The sequence below is a fragment of the Helicoverpa zea genome, chromosome 20 (genome assembly GCF_022581195.2).
Source record: "Helicoverpa zea isolate HzStark_Cry1AcR chromosome 20, ilHelZeax1.1, whole genome shotgun sequence".
In the NCBI taxonomy this organism is placed as follows: domain Eukaryota; kingdom Metazoa; phylum Arthropoda; class Insecta; order Lepidoptera; family Noctuidae; genus Helicoverpa; species Helicoverpa zea.
Genome location: NC_061471.1, coordinates 5,901,696 through 5,926,222, shown reverse-complemented (window position 1 = coordinate 5,926,222; position 24,527 = coordinate 5,901,696). Strand labels below are relative to the sequence as shown.

Sequence of the window (24,527 nt, the reverse complement as noted above, 5' to 3'; positions counted from 1 at the left end):
TATTAGCGCAATATACTTTCCGCATCCATTCCTGTCTGTCATTATTTGCACCTCAACCCTTAACATTTACTGGCATACCTTCATACATTGTGGGTCGTCCTCCTGCCTTTACCCAAATTTTATTTAATTTTGGCACAGCTTAACTTTCTCTTCCATATCTCCACAGCTATGAATATTTTTCTCCAGTCAGTAGTTCATATAGATCCAGTCCATCTATTGTTTCTTTAGAATTAACTACACTTTAGAGTGTACTATATTTTACACTGCTGATAAATTATATGACTCTACTGAGAGATTATTTGTTACGTTCGTCGTTTATCATAGCTGACCCTGGAGATTAAATTGAGTTTAGTAGTTTTAGTTAAATGTTTAAATTGAGTTCTACACTCAACTTATTCTCTATTGTATTGGATGTTGATTGTATTTATTAGCCGAGCCTGCTATTTTGTTGACTGGCTCGATGACTGACACACATAATAAAGCAAACTAAAGAGGATCCGATAGTGGAGCCCCTCTAATTTCAATTTTTTATCTGTAGCCTTTTGGCTGCCATTTGCTGTGTTCTGTCAGTCACTCTTGATGTTATTGAATAAAGATTTGAGTTTTATTTATTTAAAGCCACAAACTGTAACACCGTTATTTAAGATAAACTTGTGAATGTTTTTTCATTAATTCAGTTTATTCCATTTTTAAGAAAAAGATGTGCCGGGTATTTAACAAGTTATCGTGTAAGATTTGTTTTTCTTTATTTGCGTTTATCAATATTTGTTACTTAATTGGTTTTGGTTAAGAACATAAATATACTTTCACACCTATAATTATGCGTAGAATAATCAATAGAAATAAGGAAAATAACTGAGAAAATTTGGTTAATTACGATCTTGACATATGTCATTTTGATGTCAATTCAAAGAATCTTTACAATAATAAAGATAGTATTTATTTGTGTTTTTGATATGAATAACATTGAATAAACTGCGTATGTCATAGCAGACGAACCTAATATAAGCTCTTTCTAATTGCAGTATGAAGCAGAGGGACCAAACTTACTTTTGCACATTAAATAGCAATACAATTGTTGATATCATTTTTTTATAGTTGTAAAATGAACACAGTATGTCTTATTTGAGCGCTTCGGAAAATGTGGGGTAAGTTGAAAGTTTTATTGTATATCTGTATATTCTCGTATACAGCCAGTATTGCAGCTTAAGACATGTTGATTTTACCATACTATGTGTTGTGGGAGATGTATTCCGCTCGAGCAATCATTGTGATACTGTATGTACTTTTTGCACCAGCAGCTGTTCATGAGTAATACACTGCACAAGATTGTAATCCTTCCGTTGATTGTCCTGTTGTATCATCCAATTATTATAAATTAGATATGCTGTTTCTTTGACGATTGCTATCTGCTCATATTGATATGTCAATTAGTTAGATTCACCAACGGAATTTTCGTTTAACTTATGATAAGTTAGTCTCTCGTCTCTCGTTTTGGTGTTTTTTCTGACATAAAAAGTTTTTCTTCATTTTATTTTTTATTTTTTTTTTTTTTTTTTTTTTTCCTCAATCCTGCTTAGCACAGCAATCTGTTTTTCCACATTTAGCTGTTATTTTCTTTGACCTCAGCCTGAGTGTGTCTTTAATTTAAAGAGGGGTCCATTGACTTCACTCTTTATAATGTTGGAAAACGGTTTTTGAGGGAGGGAACACTGTTTCTCCTCAGTCTTGAGTGCTGAACGCTGCCAGTGCCTGTTAGTTTAGTAGCTGAGGCATTTACATGTTTCGATAACTTGGTCTGATACTTGGAACTTCTGATGGAGATTTCTTGTTTCACTGTATTAAGATTTAGATCTCGTAAAATATATTTATTGCTGATGCATTTAGGTATGTTATACATGCACCTAATGCTCTTGGTTTGGAATCTTTCCAAGATATCAATATTGCTGCTGGATGCTGTGCCCCATAGTTCGATGCCGTACGTCCATACTGGCTTGAGGATTGCTTTGTAGATTAGCATTTTGCTTTCATTAGACAGTTGGGATTTTTTGCCTACCAACCAATACAAGCTTCGGAATTTTGTATCCAGTTGCTTCCGCTTAGTCCAGATGTGACTTTTCCATGTCAGTCTCCTATCTAAGTGCATACCGAGATACTTGACGTTGTCAGAGTGCGGTATTTGCTCTCCGTTAAGGGTAACTGGTGGGCAATCGCCTTTTCTAAGAGTGAAGGTGACATGGACCGATTTACTGTTGTTTGCCTTTATTCTCCATAACCCTAGCCATTCTTCAATTTCTATGAGATGCCTTTGTAGCGTTGCTGATGCGGATGCAGCCTCGGTGTTCACCGATAATATAGCAGTATCATCTGCATACGTGGCTATCATAGTATCTTCTTTTATTGGTATATCAGCAGTAAATATGAGGTGTAGAACTGGGCCTAAAATACTGCCCTGTGGGACTCCTGAGCTAATGTCATATAGCTCTGATGTTTCATTTTGAACTTTTACCTCAAAGCACCTTTTATTTAAGTAGCTTGCCAAAATGGAGTAGAATGAGTGTGGTAGCTGATTTTTTATTTTGTAAAGAAGACCCATGTGCCAAACCCTATCAAAGGCCTGACTTATGTCCAAGAAAACTGCTGAACAAAACTGCTTGTTTTCAATAGTTTGGCTTATGGTGTTTGATATTCTGTGCACCTGTTCTATAGTACCATGTTTCTGTCTAAAGCCAAATTGGTGTTCTGGGAGAATTTCTTCTAAGTGGGCGTACATTCTGTTGAGTATTATTTGCTCAAAAAGTTTACCCAAGAGAGGGAGGAGACTAATAGGTCTGTATGATAAGGTTTCCTCTACTGGTTTGCCCGGTTTAGGCACCATTACCACCTGTGCTATCTTCCACTGGGATGGGAAATGGCTCAGTCTTAGGCATGAATTAAAGAGCATCACCAGAAACATTATGCCCTTCTTCGGGAGGTTCTTTATTAGGGTCGAATCAATTTGATCATACCCTGGCGCTTTTCCAGTGGGTAGTGATATAATTTCTCTAGAAATTTCTTTAGGGGTTGCTGCTCTTAGTGGTAGGCATAATTGGTTGGGTGATTGAAGGAAATCCCTAATTTCTTTATCCTTTTCTTCATTCCTAGTCTCAAGAGGGGTGAAGACATCTTTGAGGTGAACAGCAAAAGCTGTCGCTTTTTCATAATTTGATCTGGCCCAGGTGTTATCTCTTTTTTTGATTGGCGGGATGTGGTTTACAAGGTCGTTTGAGGTTTTTAGTCGCGCGCCACAGTGAATAATTAGTGTCTTTGTTAGGAGTCAGGCGAGTTAAGTAGTTTTGAAAGCTGAGATTTTCATAGTCGCTAATCATTTTCTTCAATTCCTCTGAGGCTCTATTTAATTTGGTTTTATCCGAAGGATATCTAGTCCTATGCCACTCTTTCCTTAATTTTCTCCTCGCTAGTGCTTTCATTACTACTTTCTTTGGATATTCTCTATGAGGGCGATTTGTATTTTTTGTAGGGGTTGTTTTGATGGCTGCCATATGAATTATGTAGTTGAATTTTTCAATACTGTTTTCAATATCCTCTGTTGTTTTCAATTTAATGTTTAGTTCTAGGTTTTGAGAGATGATGTCCTTGTATTTGTCCCAATCAGTGTTTTGATTGTATATTCGTGTCGATGGCTCAGAGGGAATGGCAACTTTTGTTTGATTAAGAATAACCGGGGAGTGGTCTGACGATAGGTCCTCACATTTCTCTATTTTAGTGTAGTTCCTGCTGATATTCTTTATTATATAAAAGTCCAATAGATCAGGTATTTTGTTTAAATCCTTTGGCCAGTATGTAGGCTCACCGTGAGATATGCAATCAAGGTTCATATCTACTGTGGCTTTGTATAGTTGTCTACCCTTCGGGTTGATTAATCGGGAGCCCCAGTAGGTATGCTTGGAGTTCCAATCTCCTCCACTTATAAATGTCGGTCCTAGCTCCGCAAAAAATGTTTTAAATTCTTCCGCACTGATAGAGTGTCTTGGTGGGCAGTAAACTGCAGCAATAGTTGTATCTGAATTTTTGTAATTTAATTTGATCATAGTTGCTTGAATTTTATCTGTTTTGTATGGGTTTAAGGCATAATGCTTGATATTTTTTCTCACTATAACCGCAGTCCCACCGTGTGAATTTCCAGAAGGGTGGTCAGTTCTATAGGTTGTGTAGTTTTTAAATGTGATGTATGACCTCGGAGTTAGTCTTGTTTCGGAAATCAAAGCTATGTCAATTTTCTCCATTTCCATGAAAAGCTCAAGTTCTTGTCGTCTAGTAGTTATCCCGTTGGCATTCCATGTGAGTATACGGAGGTTCATGCCCTCTGTGAGACCAGTCCTGTGATTAGTTGGACCATCCGGTCCATCATGCTGTCCATCATGGTTTTCATGATTTCTTGGAATCGATTGAACATTATGTCTAACATTTTAGTAATGTTTGGTCCATTGTCCGTCAAGTTGTCATTTATTTGTTTTTCTTGTAATGTGTACAATGATTGGTCGGTCAGGTTTTTGGATTCTTTTCTATGTCTTAGTGCGTCGGAATAGCTTCTCGGTTGAGCTGAGGGTTGGGGTTCTTCTGGGGTAGCTTTTGGCTGGTGGGTGTGAACGAAAGTTGCTTTGTTGGAGTCTGGTTTTACTTTAATTTTTAATATTCTCTCTTTATATTCTTTATATTTGTTGCATCCTCTGTAACTAGCTGGGTGACTACCTTGGCAATTTGCGCATACAGCGTCTGTTTCAGGAAGTTTTGTGCAAGTAGCTGTTGGGTGGTCATTTCCGCACTTGACACATCTGAAGGGACGAAAACATTGATTTTTGCTGTGCCCAAATCTTTGGCATCTCTTACATTGTATAACTTCTCTTTTCTTGTATGGTGCCTCAATTGTAACTTTAACCTGACCGATGTGTCTTATATTGAATATATCTTTGTTGTTAGGCCGCTGTTCTATATCCACAAAGTAAAGTGGGAGTTTTTGTTTTGTTGTGCGGTGTTGCACGTTCACGACTTGTCTCACTTCGTGCCCATTGTCCTGGAGTTCTGCTTTAATAAGTTACTTGTTAACTTCATTTTAATGTTATTCTTTTTCGAACGCCATACAGCTATTTGTAATGATCAAACATTTTATTAATACCCTTTCAGCTTCAGTGGTATTCCACAAAATATATCAGAGGCGAGCTGTGCCACACAGTATAAAATGGCAGTCGAGGGGGTGTCCTCCGGGAGCTGTGGTGAAGTGAACATGTTCCTGCATGATAACTCAGGGGACGAGCAGCCTTACATACATCTCAATGACAATTTCTACTCCAAATTTAAAATTGATCCCAACGAATTATACACATTTCATGACTCTGATGTCATTGCTGGAGAAATTACTGTTAGTCACACAGAAGATAATTTTATCTTCTCTGATAATGTTGATATTAAGAGTAAGCTTCTAGCAGAAAGTCCGAGTAAAGAGCTTGATCTCATTGGTGCATTCACAAATGGCGATATCAAGGATGATATCAAGAAGGAGGTGGTATCTAATGGACATTACCCACCAGTCCATTCGGTGGCCAAGCCCACTGCAAACTATAAAGAAAGTAAGACTACTCATACCAAAGTTTTGAAAGTAAAAAATCAAACTCAGGTGAAGGAGCCTGCAAGATCAGAATCGTTTAGTGAAGCTCGAAGACTAAGTGTTCATAGCCCTAAGGCGCAAAGCACTGCCACCGCCCCCTCCCAATGTACGAAAAACAGTATTAATAGTGCTAGTACTACAAGTAATGCCAAGTCTTCATCGAAACAATCAGGTGGGATGGAGACGTTTTTAGATGTGTTTAAGAGAGAGCAAGGCTTAGTTGAAAATGCATCTGTACTTGTCAAAACTGAACCGTCAGCCATGCCCGCTAAAGTTCCAATGTCTCCTCCGAAAAAAGCTTCATCTGGTAAGACAACCTTCGTTTTTACTGTTTATGTTTTTATTTGTAGTAAATCTATGTAAATTCCAATAATAACATTGTCCATACTAATTCCTTCCTGCCCTTTGTATCGCACAACATTAATTGGAAACAAACTAATTATGATGTTTCTTTCTGCAATTTAATTGAATAAATAAGTTATGTGCTGTGCATATTTGTATACAATAAATTCTATCTATAGAGCTTTTTGTTGTCCCCTCAACTGAGCGATAAGTGAGCCATGATCTAATATTGTATTACAATGGTAGGTACAATAGTCTTGTTACTCCGCAGGCAAGACTTCACAGTCGAAGCCCCGCCGCGGTCGCGGGCCTGCGGTCCACGAGGCGTTGCAGCGGATACCGGCGGTGCGGAAGGCCATACCGCTGCCGAATGACGCGTGGCACGCCCCGGGTGACGCTCTCTTCCAATGTGGTCCGTTGGGCGAGAGACCACTTGCCTTCAGGCAGATTGAAAGCAGCAGCAGCGATGATGATAACATGCCTGATTTTGGTGAGCAAGCTTTTTTACTTGAGATTATGTACCTACTCATTACAGCCTTTTAATCGTCTTACTGCTGGGCACAGGCCTCTTCTCACATGGAGAAGGATTGAGATTATGTACTACTTTTAATTACTTGCACAGAAGAGTCTTTGCATATCTGAAATTAGCAGCTTGGGTGTGCAGTAGATCTTTCAGGATGAAATAATAATTATCTAGCAAAACTAACTGACTAATGACAGTATCAGCCTGACTGAAGCTTTAACTCTTTGTAGTTTCACAATTATTCTTCTACTTTAATTTGTTGCTTAAAAACTACTATGTACATGATTAGTTTTTATGGTGATGGAAAACTCAAAACTAATAATATGATCATTATCATTATCTTTACATCCTTGAGTTGTTATTTCAGTGCTAATATAGTTGCACACTGATTATATAAAAGGTTACTTATTTTATGCAGTGTGACATCACTACAAAAACCTTGTCAATCACATCACAATATTCATTTACTGCTTAAACACAGTAAAAGTTCAAGTAACTGTATTGTTGAAATACAAATAAGATGTTGGGTATTAAAGGTCAAAATGGTTTATTTCTAAACACATAGTTCTTTTTATCTTCGTTGGAAATCGGCATGTTTTGCATACCTAGCTTGTTCTCTTATTGTGTAGATTTGAATCACGATGTGTACTATCAGTTGGGCATTGTGCGTAAAATTGACTAACCATTCCGTTATAGGTGACTCAACTTGCGTAGGGTGTGTTTTGTGACTAATATTCAGTACTCATTTATCTGATTTGTGATGGTGTGATTAATGGTCTCATAGTGAAACGTTTACATAGGAATTGTGAGATGTCATGTAGTCTCCAGTGCGGTCCACCAGGGCCAAAGCCTGCCGGGACTGCGGGATTGTTCGAAACAGTTACCGCGGCCCTGGTACATAAAGGACTTCAGAAACATACCCTTACTTGATGGGTTTAGTCAGTAAGAGTCTGACACTCCCTCGAGCTGCTAACCCACAGCGGGATCAAATGACTCCTATTTGATACGTTTCAAATCTCTGTTTTATCACCAATGAAGGTTCAGTACCTACATCAGCATGACCATCAACTTTGACCAGGTACCCCATAAAAAAAATGTCATGTGGTAGAATGCACGAATCATTTATCTTCCTCAGCAGAAGCAGGTTGCGTCTCAGCGTGCGTAGAAGAAAGTGCCGCCGAATCCCGCGGCGCTCGGCTGGCGTTACGTCGCGCGGCACTGCGGCGCCACGTGGCGCGGGCGCACGACGCGCTGGCCCTCGCCGCGCACCACCGCAACCATCGCGCGCTCGCCTCGCTACTCAAGGTAGCGTCTCCTTAATGACACGCAATGGATTACGTCCAATTGTGTTCGACGCTGGTACGTGTTGTAACGTGTTCGAATGGAGGCTGGTTCCGAGTGTGGAGTTTGGTTTGTTTTGGTGTTAAAAATACGAAAGAACTGTTTCTGCTGAAATTATGTACTTTTATTCCAATTATTTACATTGATAAATGTGGATACATAAGTTTTTAGATTAGGTAAAAACATCAGAATTTTTGGAGGTCCTAATTTACTACTGTTTTGTATATAAGTGTCAAATATCTGCCCTTACAGAAACAGCTGAACAGACCAGGGTCATCAGGTAGTCTTCCAACTCAGACGGTGAATCATCTGCTCGCGCTACGTGGAATGCCCTCAGTGCTAACGTCTCAAGAACGTAGGAAACTAAGGTCTGTTTACTTAGAAATATGGATATTATTTCCTGAGCTTTGACTTAAGACTTGGCTCGTAATTTTTCCTAAAAAGCCTTATTTTCTATGTACCATCAACCAATGACATGTATGACCCTGCTTAAGCAAGTCTTCGTACAGACATTCAAAAAGAATAATGTCGAAATTCAGCATGCACTCTAAAGGAATATTTTGTTGTGGTTTTGACAGTTTCCCACGATTTATGTGTTTGATAGTTCAAATGTATACATATTCCAGGGAGACGGGCTGGTCAGGCGGCGAGAGCGGCACCCGAGAGGCCACATCCGAGTGCGGCGCCGATCGCTGCGACCGTCCCTCACTAGCCGGCGCCCGCTACTGCCTGTCGCACGTGACGCGGGCGCCGGACCAGCGCCTGTACGCCGCCTGCGCCGCCGTGTTCGCGGGCGGAGCGCGCTGCAACCAGCCGCTGTTGCCGCTGCACGACCTCACGCCGCTCTGCGCTGAGCACGCGTGGAAGAGGGTAAGTGTACTAGTGACTGTCAGAAAGTTTTGGGAGAATTTTTTTCACTGCCATCATCATCAGCCTATCGCAGTCCACTGCTGGACATAGGCCTCTCCAAGTGCAAGCCACTGAGATCTATTTTCGGCTTCTCGCATCCAGCTCCTGCCAGCCGTCTTGCGCAAGTCATCACTCCACCGTGCCTGAGGACGTCCTACACTACGTTTGCCGAGGCGTGGTCTCCACTCTAGAACTCGTTTACCCCAATGGTTATCGGTTCTTCGACTAATATGGCCAGCCCACTGCCACTTCAGCTTGCTGATTCGGTAGGCTATGTCGATGACCTTGGTTCTCTGACGGATTACCTCATTTCTGATGCGATCCCTCAGAGAAACGCCGAGCATAGCTCTTTCCATAGCCCGCTGAGCGACTTTAAACTTGTGGACCAGCCGTACCGTCAATGTCCACGTTTCGGCTCCGTAAGTCATGACAGGTAGGACGCACTGATTGAAGACTTTTGTCTTTAGGCACTGTGGGATCGATGATGTTAGGACTCGACGTAGCTTCCCAAATGCAGCCCAACCCAACTGAATTCTCCTATTCACCCGTCTCGTTCTCCGTCCTCAAAGTTGTTTCTACCTAACTGCAATGTCTGCCCGAGGTATACATATTTCCGAACAACTTCGAGAACGGCGCCGTGTATCGCAATGGGTTCCGGTAGAACATGTTCATTGAACATGACCTTGGTTTTGTCCAAGTTCATCCGTAGGCCGATGCGTAGAGAAGATTCAGCCAGGTCGTTCAGCATCTGTTGTAGGTCCTGCAGCGTTTCCGCCATGATGACGATATCGTCAGCAAATCTCAAGTGAGAGATGTGTTCGCCATTGATGTTGATGCCGCGTCCTTTCCAGTTCAGCGTCTTGAACATATCCTCCATTGCATTAGTGAACAATTTCGGGGAAATAACATCCCCTTGTCTCACTCCTCGATGCAACGGTATGGGCCTTGTTTGCTGATTCTGTACTTGGACGGACATTGTAGCGGCTTCGTAGAGACATCTCATCACTTGGACGTATCGCCAATCTACTTGACAACGCTGCAGGGACAGACCAGATTTCAACCGAGTCAAAGGCCTTCTCATAGTCCACAAATGCTAGACACAGGGGCTGATTATACTCTTCGGTCTTCTGTATAATCTGCCGCACTGTGTGGATGTGGTCTATGGTGCCGTATCGGCTCCGAAACCCAGCCTGCTCCGGTGGTTGGAATTCGTCGAGTCTTCGCGCAAGTCGGTTCGTGATCACTCTTGAGAACAGCTTATATACGTGGCTTAGGAGGGAAATGGGTCGATAGTTCTTCAACTGGGTTTTGTCTCCCTTTTTGAAGACCAGGACGACAACACTCCTACTCCACGCCTCTGGAGTTCTCCCTTCAAACAGGACGGCATTAAACAGCTTCTGGAGCTCCCCCAGTACGGGCTTACCTCCTGCTTTTAAAAGCTCTGTTGTAATGCCATCCTCGCCAGGGGCTTTTCCATTTTTGAGCTGTCTCAGAGCGATCTCGATTTCGCTACTGCTGACTTCTGGCAGGTCTTCGGTGAAATGGCGTGTTAATGTGGCTCTAGAATCCTCATTTCCGGGATCAGGTCGAGATGCATGCGATGCGTATAACCGGCCATAGAAATTTTCCACTTCCGAAAGGACTGCCGGCACCGAAGAAACGACTTCTCCACTTGTTGTGGTCAGCTTCGTCAAGTGGCTTCTTCCAAGAGATTGTACGAACACATTTGACCCCCGATTCAGCTCAATTACTCTTTCAATGTCAAGAGTATTGGAGCACCGGAGGTCGCGTCGTACGTGCTTGTTGATCTCTTGGTTTAGAGCCCGCTGAGCTGACGAAGTGACAGGCGGGTTTTCACGTCGTTTCTTCATAAGCTCTAATGTCTCTTCCGAAAGCTTTGAGCTTTATGGTTCTGCACATTGAGGAATTTAGCCTACTGCTATCACGCTGGCCAGACGGGTTGATAGAGGGTTTTTTTTCGAGTTTTCCTTCTCTCGCACGGTGTTCGGTGCATTTTTGACTCCATTAGTCGACTTCTACGACACCCACTGGAAGAAGGGGGTAGCGACATATGTATTCTTAAGCCGTCGCTACACGGCACCCTCTCTTTCTCTGCCATGTGTATAGAAAAAAGTGAGACTCATTATGTGTCTGGCCTTTTCCCAACTATGTCGAGGTCTTCTTCCAGTGTCACCTGATGCAGCTGAGTGCTAGTGTTTTACATTAAGCAACTGTTTATCTGACCTCAAACCACTAACCTGGACAACCCAATACCCCTTGGTAAATCTGGTTGTCAGACTTTTGGCTTCTGACCCATACTGACTGCCAAAGATTTTGAAATGACAGCCAGGATCCACCAGTTTAACATACCTTCCAATTCCAAAACACAGAAGAACGCGTCATAACAAGATAGTCACCCATCCACCGTCAGCGCTATGCGCCACAGGCTTCTGCAAAAAAAAAATAATGAACTAAGAATTTTAATTAATTCTTAATAACCAGGATAACTACGACAAGCTGTCCCGCGACTGCCGGCCGAAGAAGGTGGTCCGTAAGCGCGCCTGTCCCGCCGCGCCCCGTGCCCCGCGCCGCGCCAAGCGCCGCCGCCGCGTGCCCGCGCGGCTACGCGGAGCCGCGGATACACCGCCTGCGGAACAATCTTTATCTGGTAAGATGGGGATTATTTTTTCTCTTTAAGGTTCTATGTCCCCTGAGTTGGACAGAGGGAGATCCATAGTATGGTCCCTTCTCGTTCAGCCAGTTTGAGTCTTGCTGATAGTGTTCGCTGCGGTAATCACAATATGCCACCAAGTTTGCTTATAACGACAACGTAAGGTACACTGTTTTATTCAATGAAAATATTCGCATTTTTGAGGTTCTTAAAAATCCCTCATTTTATGTGTTACAGTATTCCCTGAAAACAGTTCTCATAATCGAAATATGACCTAACTATGCTTAACAAGCCAACAGTCTACTTGGGATTTAATTTTTTTATTTTATGTACCAATCGAAACATAACGGTCAAAATCTTAATTATGTGATGTCTATGACTCCTTTTCATTTTCATTATATTAACCAACATCATACACATGTTGTACTTATAATATTGATATTTGTCCTTAGAACTGAACGTGTGTTCGAACTCGTCGACATACGACAGTTCGGAGGAGGCGGCGATGGGAGCACTCAGTGAGACCGAGTACGTCACTGTAGCTAGTGACTCGCATGAGATGGGTAAGATATTATAATTGTAATAAATAAATCCTTCATCCATTTCTTAATACATTAATTTGCTTATGTTCTAAAAAGTGCTGACGTGTAATTTGCCTGAACTGTGTAAACCCTGATTTAAATAGTTTTATATTAAATTAGTTTTAACTTGATATAATTTCACTGTTTTCTTGTTTTATATTAAACTAACTGAATGATAAACTACCTACCCGATCTTCAGCTAAAATATGTCCCGAAGGGATAGCGTAGCTTCCCAACAGTGAAATATATGTCAAATTGGTAAAAAAATGTATACAAATAAACAAACAAAAAACTGACAATAATTTCATGAGACGCAAAATACCTTCTATTCTTTCTATTCATTCATTATCATATTGGTTTCCAGAAGTGGAAGTTGGGCATGTACCACCGGACGACATATTGGATCCAGCTGTGCTCAGTCAAATACCCGATGAAGCGTTCACGGAGTTTTTCAATCAAGGTAAGGATTGCTATGCTAATAGATACAGCGATCTGCTTCAATTCAGTTTCTTGACACGGAAATGTAATGCAGTACAACTTTTTATTTATTTAAAAAATCTTCATACAATTGACAAATTCTTTAAGAGATAAAATTTCGCATGATTATAGGAATCAAATCAAATCATTTATTTCATGTAGGCCTTTACAAGCACTTATGAACGTCAAAATTATAAATAAGTTTGCTTCTAGTTGCCCATTCCAAAAGTAGCTTCCTATGGAGAAGAACGGGCAAGAAACTCCATGGTTACTCTTTTTAAAAACATAATAGGTGTTACAATTTGTATGTATTGATACATATGATAATAACATGAAAAAGAAATGTTTACAATATTTTTTGGGTTGACTTTGAGAAAGTTATACAATGCAAGTTGAACTAGGAAGTTATAAGAGAAAATTATTATACAAACTATTTTAAGAAGTTAATAAATTAAACAAACCAAGTTATATAAAGCAAAAGAAAAAAGAAATAATAATAATAACAACATGATAAGAGCAAGAACATTAATGAGAACAGAGATATTCCTAGACAGCCTGCCAGTCGCCAGGGAAGCCACTTGTGCAATGTAGGACTAACGCCATACATCCTTGTCGTCAATATAGTCTTTGATTTTATAGTATGCTCTCTTAATAAGAGTAGACTTGACGACATTCTTGAATTTTTTATCAGTAAGGTCTGTTACACATTTAAGTAGCTTATTGTAAAACCGAACACTATTCCCTAGAAACGATTTGTTTGTTTTGCTTAATCTAAATTTTGGGACGACTATTTTATGCTTATTTCTAGTATTAATATTGTGAATGTCACTTTTTACCTCGTACCGGTGCAAATTTTTTCGAACAAACATGATGTTTTCAAGAATATAGAGAGAAGGCAACGTGAGAATATTGATTTCTTTAAAAAACTCTCAGGGATTCGCGAGGTCCCATATTATATATAGCTCGAATTGCCCGTTTCTGAAGTATAAAAACAGATTCTACGTCAGCCGCTGCCCCCCACAGTAAAGTGCCATAAGACATTAGACTGTGAAAGTAGGCGAAATATACTAGCCTAGCCGTTGCTACATCCGCAAGTTGCTTTATTTTTCTTACTGCAAAAGCTGCAGAACTAAGTTTAGCCGACAAGGCTGTAATGTGGGCACCCCATTGTAATGTTGAATCTAAGGTTATGCCCAAGAAAGTGGTTTCTTTAATTAAGTCTAGTTTATTGCCCTCAAGCGTGATGTTGAGATCAGCTTGGGCTACATTGGGTAACGCGAATTTTATACATTTTGTTTTTGTGCTGTTTAGTAATAGATTATTAGTAGCAAACCATTTTGAAAGAGTAGCCAGGCAATCATCTACATGTACATGGCTAGATTCTTTTCTATTAATTTTAAAAATAAGGGAAGTGTCATCTGCAAATAGAATTATATCTGCCATGTCAGACATCATGTACGGAAGATCATTAATATATGCAAGAAATAGAAAGGGGCCCAGTATTGAACCTTGAGGCACGCCCATTTTAACTAATGACCCTGAAGATGTTGATCCGTTTATATCTACTTTTTGCTGTCTGTCTGACAAATAGGATAAGACAAGGTTGAGAGCTTTACCACGAATTCCGTAATGGTTTAGTTTACAAATAAGAGTGTTGTGATCCACGCAATCAAACGCCTTGGAAAGGTCACAGAATACACCTAAGGCGTTCTGTGAGTTCTCCCAGGCTTCTAGGATTTGAGTCACTAGCCTGACACCTGCGTCTGTAGTACATCTACCCTTTGAGAAACCAAACTGGTGGTCATGGAATATATGATTGAGGTTGAAATGTCTGGACATCTGATCTAGCATGATCCGTTCAAAAATTTTACTTAGCGCGGGAAGAACAGAGATCGGTCTATAATTAGAAGGGTTTTTCTTGCAACCTGACTTGAAGATTGGAATAATTTTACTGTGCTTCATGAGGTCAGGGAAGATACCACTGTCAATGCAAAGGTTAAAAATATCACTTAATATGGGGGCGATGCAGACTATAATGGAATTAAGGGCTTTCACAGAAATTCCCCATAGATCTTCGGTACTTTTTGAGTTTAAGCTCTTAAATGTTCTTAAAATAGTGTGCTCCGTAATACGATTAAATTTAAAGTCGGGTAGATTTTTAGGAAAATTTGTTTTTAGCATTGATTCAGCCGTGTGGGAGGACGAGTTAAGTGATTTCGTTACCTCTACCGGGATGTTTGAGAAGTACGAATCAAACGCGTTGGCAACTTCTGCTTTATCGGAGACGATAACATTATTAATAATTAATCGGGGATCATTGTCACGTGATTTAGTTTTACCTGTTTCAGAGTTTATAATACTCCAGACAGTTTTTATTTTATTGTCAGATTTCGCAATTTTTCTACTAAGTGATTTGGATTTAGCAAGGGTACATACTTTTTTGAATATCTTTGAGTAGTTCCTTACATAGTTATGGAAAGAAGGATCAGAAGTCATTGATTTTTCGTGGTATAAGTTGTATAGGACATCTCTACTTATTCTTATTCCTTTGGTAGACCAATCGCAAAATTTAAGTTTTTGTGAAATTGTAACTTTTTTTTTAGGACATGATTTATTGAATTCTTGACATAATTTATGGAACAAGTTATTAAAATTTGTATTTGGGTTGGAGGAATTCAAGCTAATATTAGGCAATTTGTTTTCCACATTATTTTTGAATTTATTCAAAGTTGATTTTGTCAATGGTCTACAAGTAATTATTTTATTTAATACGGGTTTTTCATTTGTTTTATAATTAATAAGCTGTCCTAAATGGTCTGACCTTACTCCAGATATTAGTGCAGAACTCTGAAATTCAGAGTTGGTAAAGATATTATCTATGCAAGAGCTTGAAGTAGCTGTTATTCTAGTTGGTTCATTAAAAATATGTTTTAAATTGAATGATTGAAGGAACAGACATCACCAACATTCTTCCAATATTTCGATGCTGATCTACTTTCTTTACCTACCGATAAGGGCCAATATGACCTTTTCAGATATTTTTTAGTTAACTGTTAACTATAAATTAATTATCTTTTTCAGCTGAAGGTGGCACAGCATTCGCAGAAAGTTCGGAGTTAGCGGCGGCATTAGAAGCAGTGCTGGACGAGAGAGTGCTGGACGAGCGAGTGCTGGACGAGCGAGCGCTGGACTCCATCGCCGACTGTGTGTTCCACTCGCCTCACGCGCATTATGCTAAGAACAAGGTAATCTTACATACGTCCAAGGCCAATATCCGCCACGGCGGCTCTCGTAGAAGGAGATCAGCCAGCTGCGCAGGACATATGATAGGGCACGAGCATTTCCCAGACACAGATGCACTCCCTATTCCTTCACTCTCATTGCCCGATGGGACGGCAATCCGACACGACCGGAGAGAGATCAGGCGCAGGACCGATATTTACGTATTCTCTGATGCACGGGTGAATCAATCACCAACTTCAGACTACGGGCTGCTTTGTGAAAGTTTACAAAACCTACAAAGTGATTTCGACCCGACCCGGGAATCGAACCTGAGACCTCAGCAGAGAATTGCAGTTGATACAATACCTTTAAATCCTGTGGAGTATAATGTAAATGTGAGATTGTCGGAGACCGGAGTTATTTTTTGTAATGTAGATTTACTGTTTTTTGTTTTATATTAGGGGTAGTAGTCAGTACTTACTTGTTTTTTTGTATCTATTCCAGATGCAGGTATCGACGTCGATGCCTATGGAGATAACATCGCGCGTGCCCTCATAACACAGTAATTTTACACATCTTACTTTAAGCTATAATAAACTCGTATGTACTATAAACCTTAGGAACAAATTCGATATTCATAGTCTCAAGAGGTGGAAATATTTTTCTTCATGCTTTAATTTTTGTATGTGTGCGTGTGTAGCGAAGATGTTTGTGTGGGTTGTGATTCGGATTGATGTATGCAGTTTTGTGGGGTACCAACCTTTTAATCAATGTGGCTAAGGAACTCTTAAATAGGTACTAGTGCGGCGCCCGCAATTTGTTTGCACACGTCATTAAAAGACAATAGATGTTGGACGTGCGATGACCGCATGCGGGCGAGAAAAACAATGGTTGAAATCTTTGACGAATATAATAAGTACTAAAGGTAATTCTTGTCGGTTTTCTAAAATTATCAAAAATTCGATACGTTATTCCAACATCGATATTGGCCATGCCATTGATTCTAAGGTATTCGATCGGCGTAATTAACAAACGCAGAACAATTATGTGTTCAAACAAATGGCTAGTTTAATGTCAACATTACTGCATTAACAGACTTAAATGATTAAAAAAAACAACCTTTTTTGCCCTCTTAAAATCTTCCATACTCATATTTTTTACTGTTTTTTCATAATCATAAGACGGAATGGTAAAGGTACTCATTTTTGATTTCGAAAGCCAAGCTGCTTTAGCCGCGTAGAATTATTTTTATATAACCATTTATTGATTAAACTATAGGTGTAAATACTTCCTCTCCTCTTCCAGATTTGATGATTACCTCTCAATTAATATCTGTAGACTTGCGCTACTTTTTGGCCGTGTATTAACAAATTGTGCAATCCAGATTTATATTAAATTTCTGTCGCACTATTTAGCTTAGAAATCGAATCAATCGCTCGTATTCCTTCGTCCTGATGTTAAAAGAATTTAAATAAGAATGTTTGAGCAGATAAAAAAATACACTTTAGGACAAAACTACGGAGCATTAAATAAAATTATTCTGTTGTAAAATTGGCCAGCAGTTATATGTTCAAAACTTTCTAATAAAAAATATCAGTGCTTTAACGCTAACACAGCGGTCACACGAAAAGTAAATGAGTTAAAAAATAGTTGAAATTGAAGTGTTCCAGCGCAACATTTGTTTGAATCATAACATTGTGGTCAGCATTTGCGCCATCGCCTCTATTAGTAGTTGTCATAGATTAGTGTAGGTATTGTTGTGACGGTCGAGTGAGGATTAGGAATGAAATAAGGTCGTGTTTGTTGGCGTAGCTGTTAAGGAAGGGGCGGGGCTTAAATTCACAATAATTTCCGAAGTTTGCCGAATCTGGCCGAAGTCGACCGAGGATTAACGCTTGTGGTTTCGTCCTACTTTCGTCATATTTACGGGAAATTTCGTAGAATTATTTAGTTGTCGGATTTGTACTTTGTTTCGTCTACTATCCAGGCTACGCCCATTTCGGTGTTTAAAGTTCGGTAATTTTCGGCTCGTTTACATTATACTCAAGTTAGTTAAAACCGCATGTAGTAAGTGCTCTCTTATATTCGGATCTTGTGTGGCGTTATGTGAGATTGTTCTATGATATATATTATACGCAATTATGCATTATATTTACATAGATATGTTAACACTTATACATAAGACGACACATATACACGTATTTAAATTGATATAATCGTCTATTTATTCTTAAGTAATTCTGGTTGGAACAAGATTCGATGGAAATAACCCGAAAGTTTGAAGCTCTATTGAATGATATTGTTGACCTTGAAGTGACATTTTTGCTGAGTATGAGGTTATCCTTTCTGAATGTTTATCATAAAGATGTGAAGTTTTAATATTTGATGGGCGCAATAAAGGTTACTTCTCTGCTTTTCCTGCAGAAATATGAAAATAAGGATATACCAGAAGTTATAACAAACAGTAGCTATAAACTTTGTGTTATTTTCAACTCCCTTCGTGATAAATACACATAACACCAATATTAACAATAGTAATAAGAATTAATCACCGATGTAAGACGGCATTAAGCATTTATAATTAATATTTTTATTATAAAAGCCGCCTTTGACTTCGCTTAGTACAAATTTAATTACTAGAAATAATTCATTAGTAAATTGTTAAGCATGCGGCCCAGTGTATAATGTAAACTGAGCATAGATAATGTAGAGGAGTTAGGAATCAAAATTGGGTAGTTGACACCACTAATTGTTTGACAGATATTCGAATAAGCTGTCAAAGTTCTATACCTCCACCGTATTTGTCTTTTGTCTCCATTACATCACTACTTGTTTCTCATTTTACTTGTTAGTGGCAGAATGGTCGACATCAGCACCGACAGTTGGCCATAAAGAAAAATAAAATACAACCACTTTTTATAAATTCACGAGCGACAAAATTAATTCCATGTTTTAAACTAATCTGGCCCCAAAATGCTTTTATTTTTGGAAGCAAAAATGTTTTAGAATAATTATTGTTTTTGGTGTCAGTTACCCAGTTATCGAGGATGTTTAGCTAATTGAATAGTCGTTGTAACGTGCGCGTGAGTGGATGGACGTCAGAGAATTCCTGGTTACTCGCAACTTTGTCTTCAAAACAAACGTGATACAAAACTAAACGAAATTGATGTCGTATAAATATTAAATGTACGAGCATCGTCATGTGATTTCAGTTGTTTTTATGTTAAATGTGACTTTTCTTTTCAAGTGAAAGTTACACATTTGGACACTGTGTGTGGTTGTTGCAGAATATGGGATTTCACATGAATGAAATCAATAAAAGTATTCCACAAAACATTTGCTACAGGCTCCTTATTTGCGAGACTTGTTCAGAAAAAATAAATTGCTTAGTCGTACTTAAAAGCCTTACCATCGCCGCAATTCACTTAAGTTACACAGTGAGAAAATGTTTGAGCAGCACTGAAAAGTGAAAAGTGAGCAAAGTAGTGTAACCAGAGAAAAGAAAAGTCAAAACCAAAACAAATGAAGTCATATGACGGCGTTCGTACTATAATCCTAATCATATTATAACGCTAGATGAAATATTATTATAACTGCGATAAAACCGTAAAGTGCCCATTGTGCAATTGAATCGATGTCTGCCGTATAACTATTAAAGTTTAAGTTGATAATCAAAGTGCCGATCAGTGTGTAGTCGTATCGCGAGTCCTACAGGAGCCTTCTTATTAATATATATAAATGTAAATAAAAGCAATATAGACTGGAACAATTAACATGGTCGAATGATAGTGCTAGATTTAACAATATAGTGACCGATCGCTAACGCTGTCATATCATGTTAGAACATTTATTTTAAAAAACAATGTGTTGTACCGTCAAAAGTAATAAATAGTGCTAGAAACAGAACCAAATAAAGAAATATTTTTGTAAATTTGTTATGTTCCTAAATAAATCTTATGTGATTGTATATGGCTGACGAGCAATTCTGTTTAAAAATATATTTTGCTAGTATTGAAATCAATCGGTGTAATTTAAGTTTAATTTTCTATTTATCTCTAATGTTTAGGTACTGAGACGTGCGATTATTTAAACATGTGTCTATGATTTGTGTTTTTCAGTAAAAAGGTTTCAGAATATAGTTTCAGCTTCTTTAAGTGTTATATACCATAACAATGTAACATTTTCATATACAAAGATAAATATTATTCCAAGCAATATAATAGACAGTGCGCGTAAGATTGTATATTTTTAAAATATAGATTCAATATAAATTTACCGTTCGCTAGTGTAGTGACTGTGTTACCGCGGCCACGGTATGCTTGTGTGCTTTTATATTTTAGACTGATTCTGTAGACACGGATAGCAACATGTTGTTATCTAAGTAACAAAAACTAGGTATTTTACGCCCTAAGTTTTCAAGAAAAAACGTCAATTTGTTATAGCTCAGAGTGCACGTTCGAGCGGTTTGTCAATAAGTATTTGTCCTGACGAGGTATTGCTATGCTTCGACGAATTCAGAGCAAGCGTGGACTGAATATAAACATCGAAATATTTATCGCTTTCTAAGATATCACGTAGATCTTCCAACGTTGAGTAACGTCGTGCGTACAAAGCCTAATGTAATTTCATCTTATTTAATTTCATTGGCGAAACTACGCAGAAGTTTCTAGTTTTCAGAAGGACTTCATAAAAGATGAAACAAATTGGGTTCCTATACATACGCGTGTACCTGTCCCGAAAATTAAGGAATCAAAAATCACTGTTCAAAAAGGTGGGTACGATAATTAATGCAATGCACTTGTCATTGTAGTTGCGATATATTGACCGCAATAAGATTTTCATGGCGATTCAAAGACAATAAACAAAGCGTTAGAAGTGTGTGCACACAGCGCCGATGGCCGCGGCCTTACGCGAATAGTACCTATAATGTAATAGTATAATGTATCGGATACGCTTAACTCTCCATATGCAGTACCTGCACTTTCGTTTTATAACAATATACAAATTACAATAGATTTAGGAACTTGTAATAAATGTATCTATGTATTTTTACGTGCTAGTTTTTATTTATTGTTTGTACGATTTTGTAGATCAATTCGAATTGACTGCTCTTAGGGAGATTAACGTAATGTAAGTAAATATTTTGCACCTTTAGTTTAAGGGTTAATATGTAGATACAGGACATAATGTCGAAGGTTTTTAGCGAGACATGTTCACATGGCAATCGCCTACCATGTGACAAGTAGATTTCATTAGTATCATTATAAGTTTTACATCGTCGGTTCGTCATTGGCAGTTCACATTGGATCCTCGTATGCAGCCCATGTAGGCGTGACGTCATTGTCAAGTTATTCCGTGTGCGTGTACGCGAGCATAGAGCGATAACTTATTGGAAATCATTGGAATATGTTAACGAGCGATGTTATTAACACGTGATCTTTTGTAGTATAGCAAGATTTTATTCCCAGTTCAAAGTTAACATACTTAGTAATTAAAGTAAAAATATTTTTCTTACATAAAATTTAACGTCACAAATATATATTTATCAGTATACGATTTTAATAATACTATGTAATCTGGTTAGATGTTTAAGCACTCTTTTAAATATGATCAATAGTTAGTAACATCGCTCGCAAGAATAGATAAAGCGACTAGGAATGTTTGTATGGATATTCGGAATGGTTCTGACTGTATTAGCGTGTAGAGATGGCTAAAATTATTAGTATCGGTGTTAGCAGTTCGCGAGATGTGGTAAATAGTAGTGTTCGTGTTATAGGCAAAGGTAAATTCGGACATTCCAAATAATTTTCAAATTGTCGCGGTAAACTCCGCTAAGCATTTATTATGAATAATATATGGTATTTGAAATGTTGGATTTGCTCGATGCCTGTAACACAACAGTTAATTTAGATAACCGCTACCTCTTTGAATGCCTGAAATTGTTCACAGTTTATTGTCCAATGTGTGTAACATGATGATGTTTAAAAAAATGAAATAAACATGAAGAAATTTTGACTCTTAATGTATCTTTGTTAACCCCTTTTTCCAAATGCCCTGAAACCCTTGCAGTTTATTGGGGCTCTTCATTCTGCATTATTATTTGTAAGGTAGAAGGGAACAGTTATAGTTCGGCCATTCAGAGAATGCGTTCCTGACACGTCGCGATTGAACTGACGACGTAACTTTGCAATGGCGTTGCAGTTACGATAAAAATATTTTTGCTGGTTGTTTACCGTTTTAACAATTGAGGAGCATTAAAACAACATTATTATATCAATAATCAATGAATGTTATAATTTTGTGCCAAACTGAGTGTCAAATAACTTGGTAAACAATATTTTTCTAAATCTATACTGCGCTATTACAAGGTTATGTCAGCGGTTTATATTTTGTAGTGCTGTGCTAAAAATAACAGGCAAGTATCGTAATCTGTTCTTATACAGTTATAATATAAAATAATACGTTTTGATTTTCTTTTTAAGAATTGGAAAATAATGGACTATAAGACTTAATTATAACGTTTATGAAATATAAAAATAAAACTATGACCAAACCGCATTTTTATACTTAGATTAAAAATGGTAACCCCAAATGGCGTTATGGGCCGCCATTTTGTGACGCTAAAACAGTCGTCCGTTGTCGTTTCGTGCGCATAGACCACGTTTTTCAAGTGTTTTCGATCTGTTTTTATTTGATTACCCGGCTTTTGTTAGACCGAGATATCAGGATTGATTCTGTTATTGATAATAATATAATTATACATGTAGGCGAAGATGATGATGAAGACACCACCTCCTCAAGCAAATCGGAGTCTGATTAATATTCTGTTCGCACATTCAATTCAATGTACTTGTAACAAAGAATAAATAAAACAATTTTATTATATGAATATTACCTTTTTTTGGTTTCCACTTAAATAACTAAAATATAAAACAAATGATTCCGCCAATTTAAAACGAAAATAATCTTAAAATAATGCGGCGGTTCATTTTGAAGGAACGGTAACGAACTCAGTGTTATGTTGTGCCCATCACTAGTCGTGACTAACTGATAGGTGTCAGGAACGCATTCTCTGAACGGCCGAAGTATAATCAAGAGTATGCCTAGAACAGACCCCTGCGGTAACCCTTAAGAGGACGAATTGGAATTTTTGGCGCCAAGGATCTCAATTTCCGACGCTCCGACCCCTTTTGGCGCTTTAGATGCGCGTGCCGGTTATGGAATTATTGTTGACCAATTCGTCGCCTTAACCACAATTCGCTTCACAGTAGCAGGTATTTTTTAAATAATCAATATTTGTGTCAATTTGTGGATATGAGAAAGCTTCTAAATAATAAATAAAAAAAATCCGTCTTGTATGTGACATTGGGCTGTAACTACTGGTCAGATGGATCGATCGTTTCTCTTTGAAGGTTAAGCTACGATGTCCAAGGCTAGATTAGAATAATTCATGTGTCTTGCCAACCCCTAACTATGTAATGAGTTAAAACAAACTTAGCACATGATAAAATGTTACATAAAATGTTGCACAGTTACATGTGCAAACTTAACGTGCTCAATATTTAAACCATCCACTATTGCGTAATCTCTTCTTCATGCCCTGTTACCAATTTTATTGGGGTCGGTACAATATGTACTCCTCTTCCATTCTCTTTATCACTCGTCACACTTACATTTACTTCTTTTATTCATGTTATCTTTCATATAATCCATCAATCCTTTCTTTCATCCTTTCTTCTCCATCTATCCACATTCATACTCAGGCACCTTTCACTGACTGGCTTGACTGCGGAATCTGTCTAATCTTTATTCTCTTTACATATATGAAGTTTGCCGTACTTACGTTAGCAGTCATTATGTTGTCTGCCTCACTGTTAACGAGCCTTTTCTCCTTCAATACATCTGGAATCAACCTACTGCTCCACTTTTATTCAATCAATGTCCTGTCATTTTAAATGCAGTGCATATAATTCAAATAAACACAAATAACAATAATCATTGTGCGTATACCAGAATGAGAGTATTTTTAACGTAACAAATACTTTGCAATGAATGTTTGGTGCACAATGACTTTGGGAAGGCAAGTCCCGATTATGAAGTTTAAGCACATTCTATTGAATTTGATTTCTATGAGACGAGCCACCCCGGCTTCAAATGGAGATACAATTAATTTACAGACGCTTCTCATCCCTTTATTGATCGCCGATAAAAGAAAATGGTTACCTATCGTACAAGAAGACTTGATTCTTTCAAATTGGACCAAAATTAGATTGAATTTTAAAGAGCTCTATTGAGGCTGGTTTTTGGCTAAAGAGACTCCGTTGTTGTCCTGCTACCTACCTGAATCTATCGGGATTATTGGTTACCTCATTTTGCAAAAGATTATCCACAAGAAGGCCGGGGTTTAGGGGTTTCTTCTTGATATCACCATAGGATCGGTCTCGTCCGTGAGAATGAGACATGACAAGAGAAATAGCTTGATATATCGTTCTAAATTAGCTATGTCTTTAAACATTTATGGCCTTACTACAAAAACTTTAACAACTGCTTTACACTTGTCTAAAAAAAATGTGTCTCCAAAATGAACCTTATGTCAACGTCATAATTTGACATTTTTTTAGACAAGTCTTAAACTGACGTTAAAAAGTTTTTGTGGTAAGACGGTTACTGCCTAGGTAACACTAACTTAAGCCCCAAGGAAAACAGGCGTGATTTTACGTTATGATACCAGTTCCGGAACGAGTAGGCACTTATACTCAAGATAATTTTAAAAGCGAAAGCGTAAAAATTAATGTC

At 38.3% G+C, this 24,527-nt stretch overlaps 1 protein-coding gene across 2 annotated transcripts; it reads left to right on the top strand.

The window, feature by feature from the left end:
• The first annotated feature begins 557 nt into the window (after positions 1-557).
• LOC124639992 lies at positions 558-21,753 on the top strand. 2 transcript variants are annotated; one of them, XM_047177542.1, is made up of 12 exons: positions 558-728; positions 1,026-1,148; positions 5,185-5,972; positions 6,279-6,497; positions 7,669-7,835; positions 8,124-8,239; positions 8,498-8,741; positions 11,283-11,448; positions 11,904-12,014; positions 12,397-12,492; positions 15,591-15,754; positions 16,236-21,753. In XM_047177542.1, exons 2-12 carry the CDS (start codon positions 1,117-1,119, stop codon positions 16,287-16,289), a joined length of 2,157 nt encoding a protein of 718 aa, XP_047033498.1. In that variant the 5' UTR covers positions 558-728; positions 1,026-1,116; the 3' UTR covers positions 16,290-21,753. The 2 variants fall into 2 exon arrangements, with proteins under 2 accessions (XP_047033498.1, XP_047033497.1); XM_047177541.1 differs by having other exon boundaries at positions 7,666-7,835.
• Positions 21,754-24,527: the final 2,774 nt, after the last annotated feature.

Coding starts and splice junctions, on each gene's coding strand:
- LOC124639992 (XM_047177541.1), top strand. CDS start 1,117: ATGTCTTATTTGAGCGCTTCGGAAAATGTGGG. Junction 6,498..7,665: donor TGATAACATGCCTGATTTTG/GTGAGCAAGCTT, acceptor TATCTTCCTCAG/CAGAAGCAGGTTGCGTCTCA. Junction 12,015..12,396: donor TAGTGACTCGCATGAGATGG/GTAAGATATTAT, acceptor ATTGGTTTCCAG/AAGTGGAAGTTGGGCATGTA.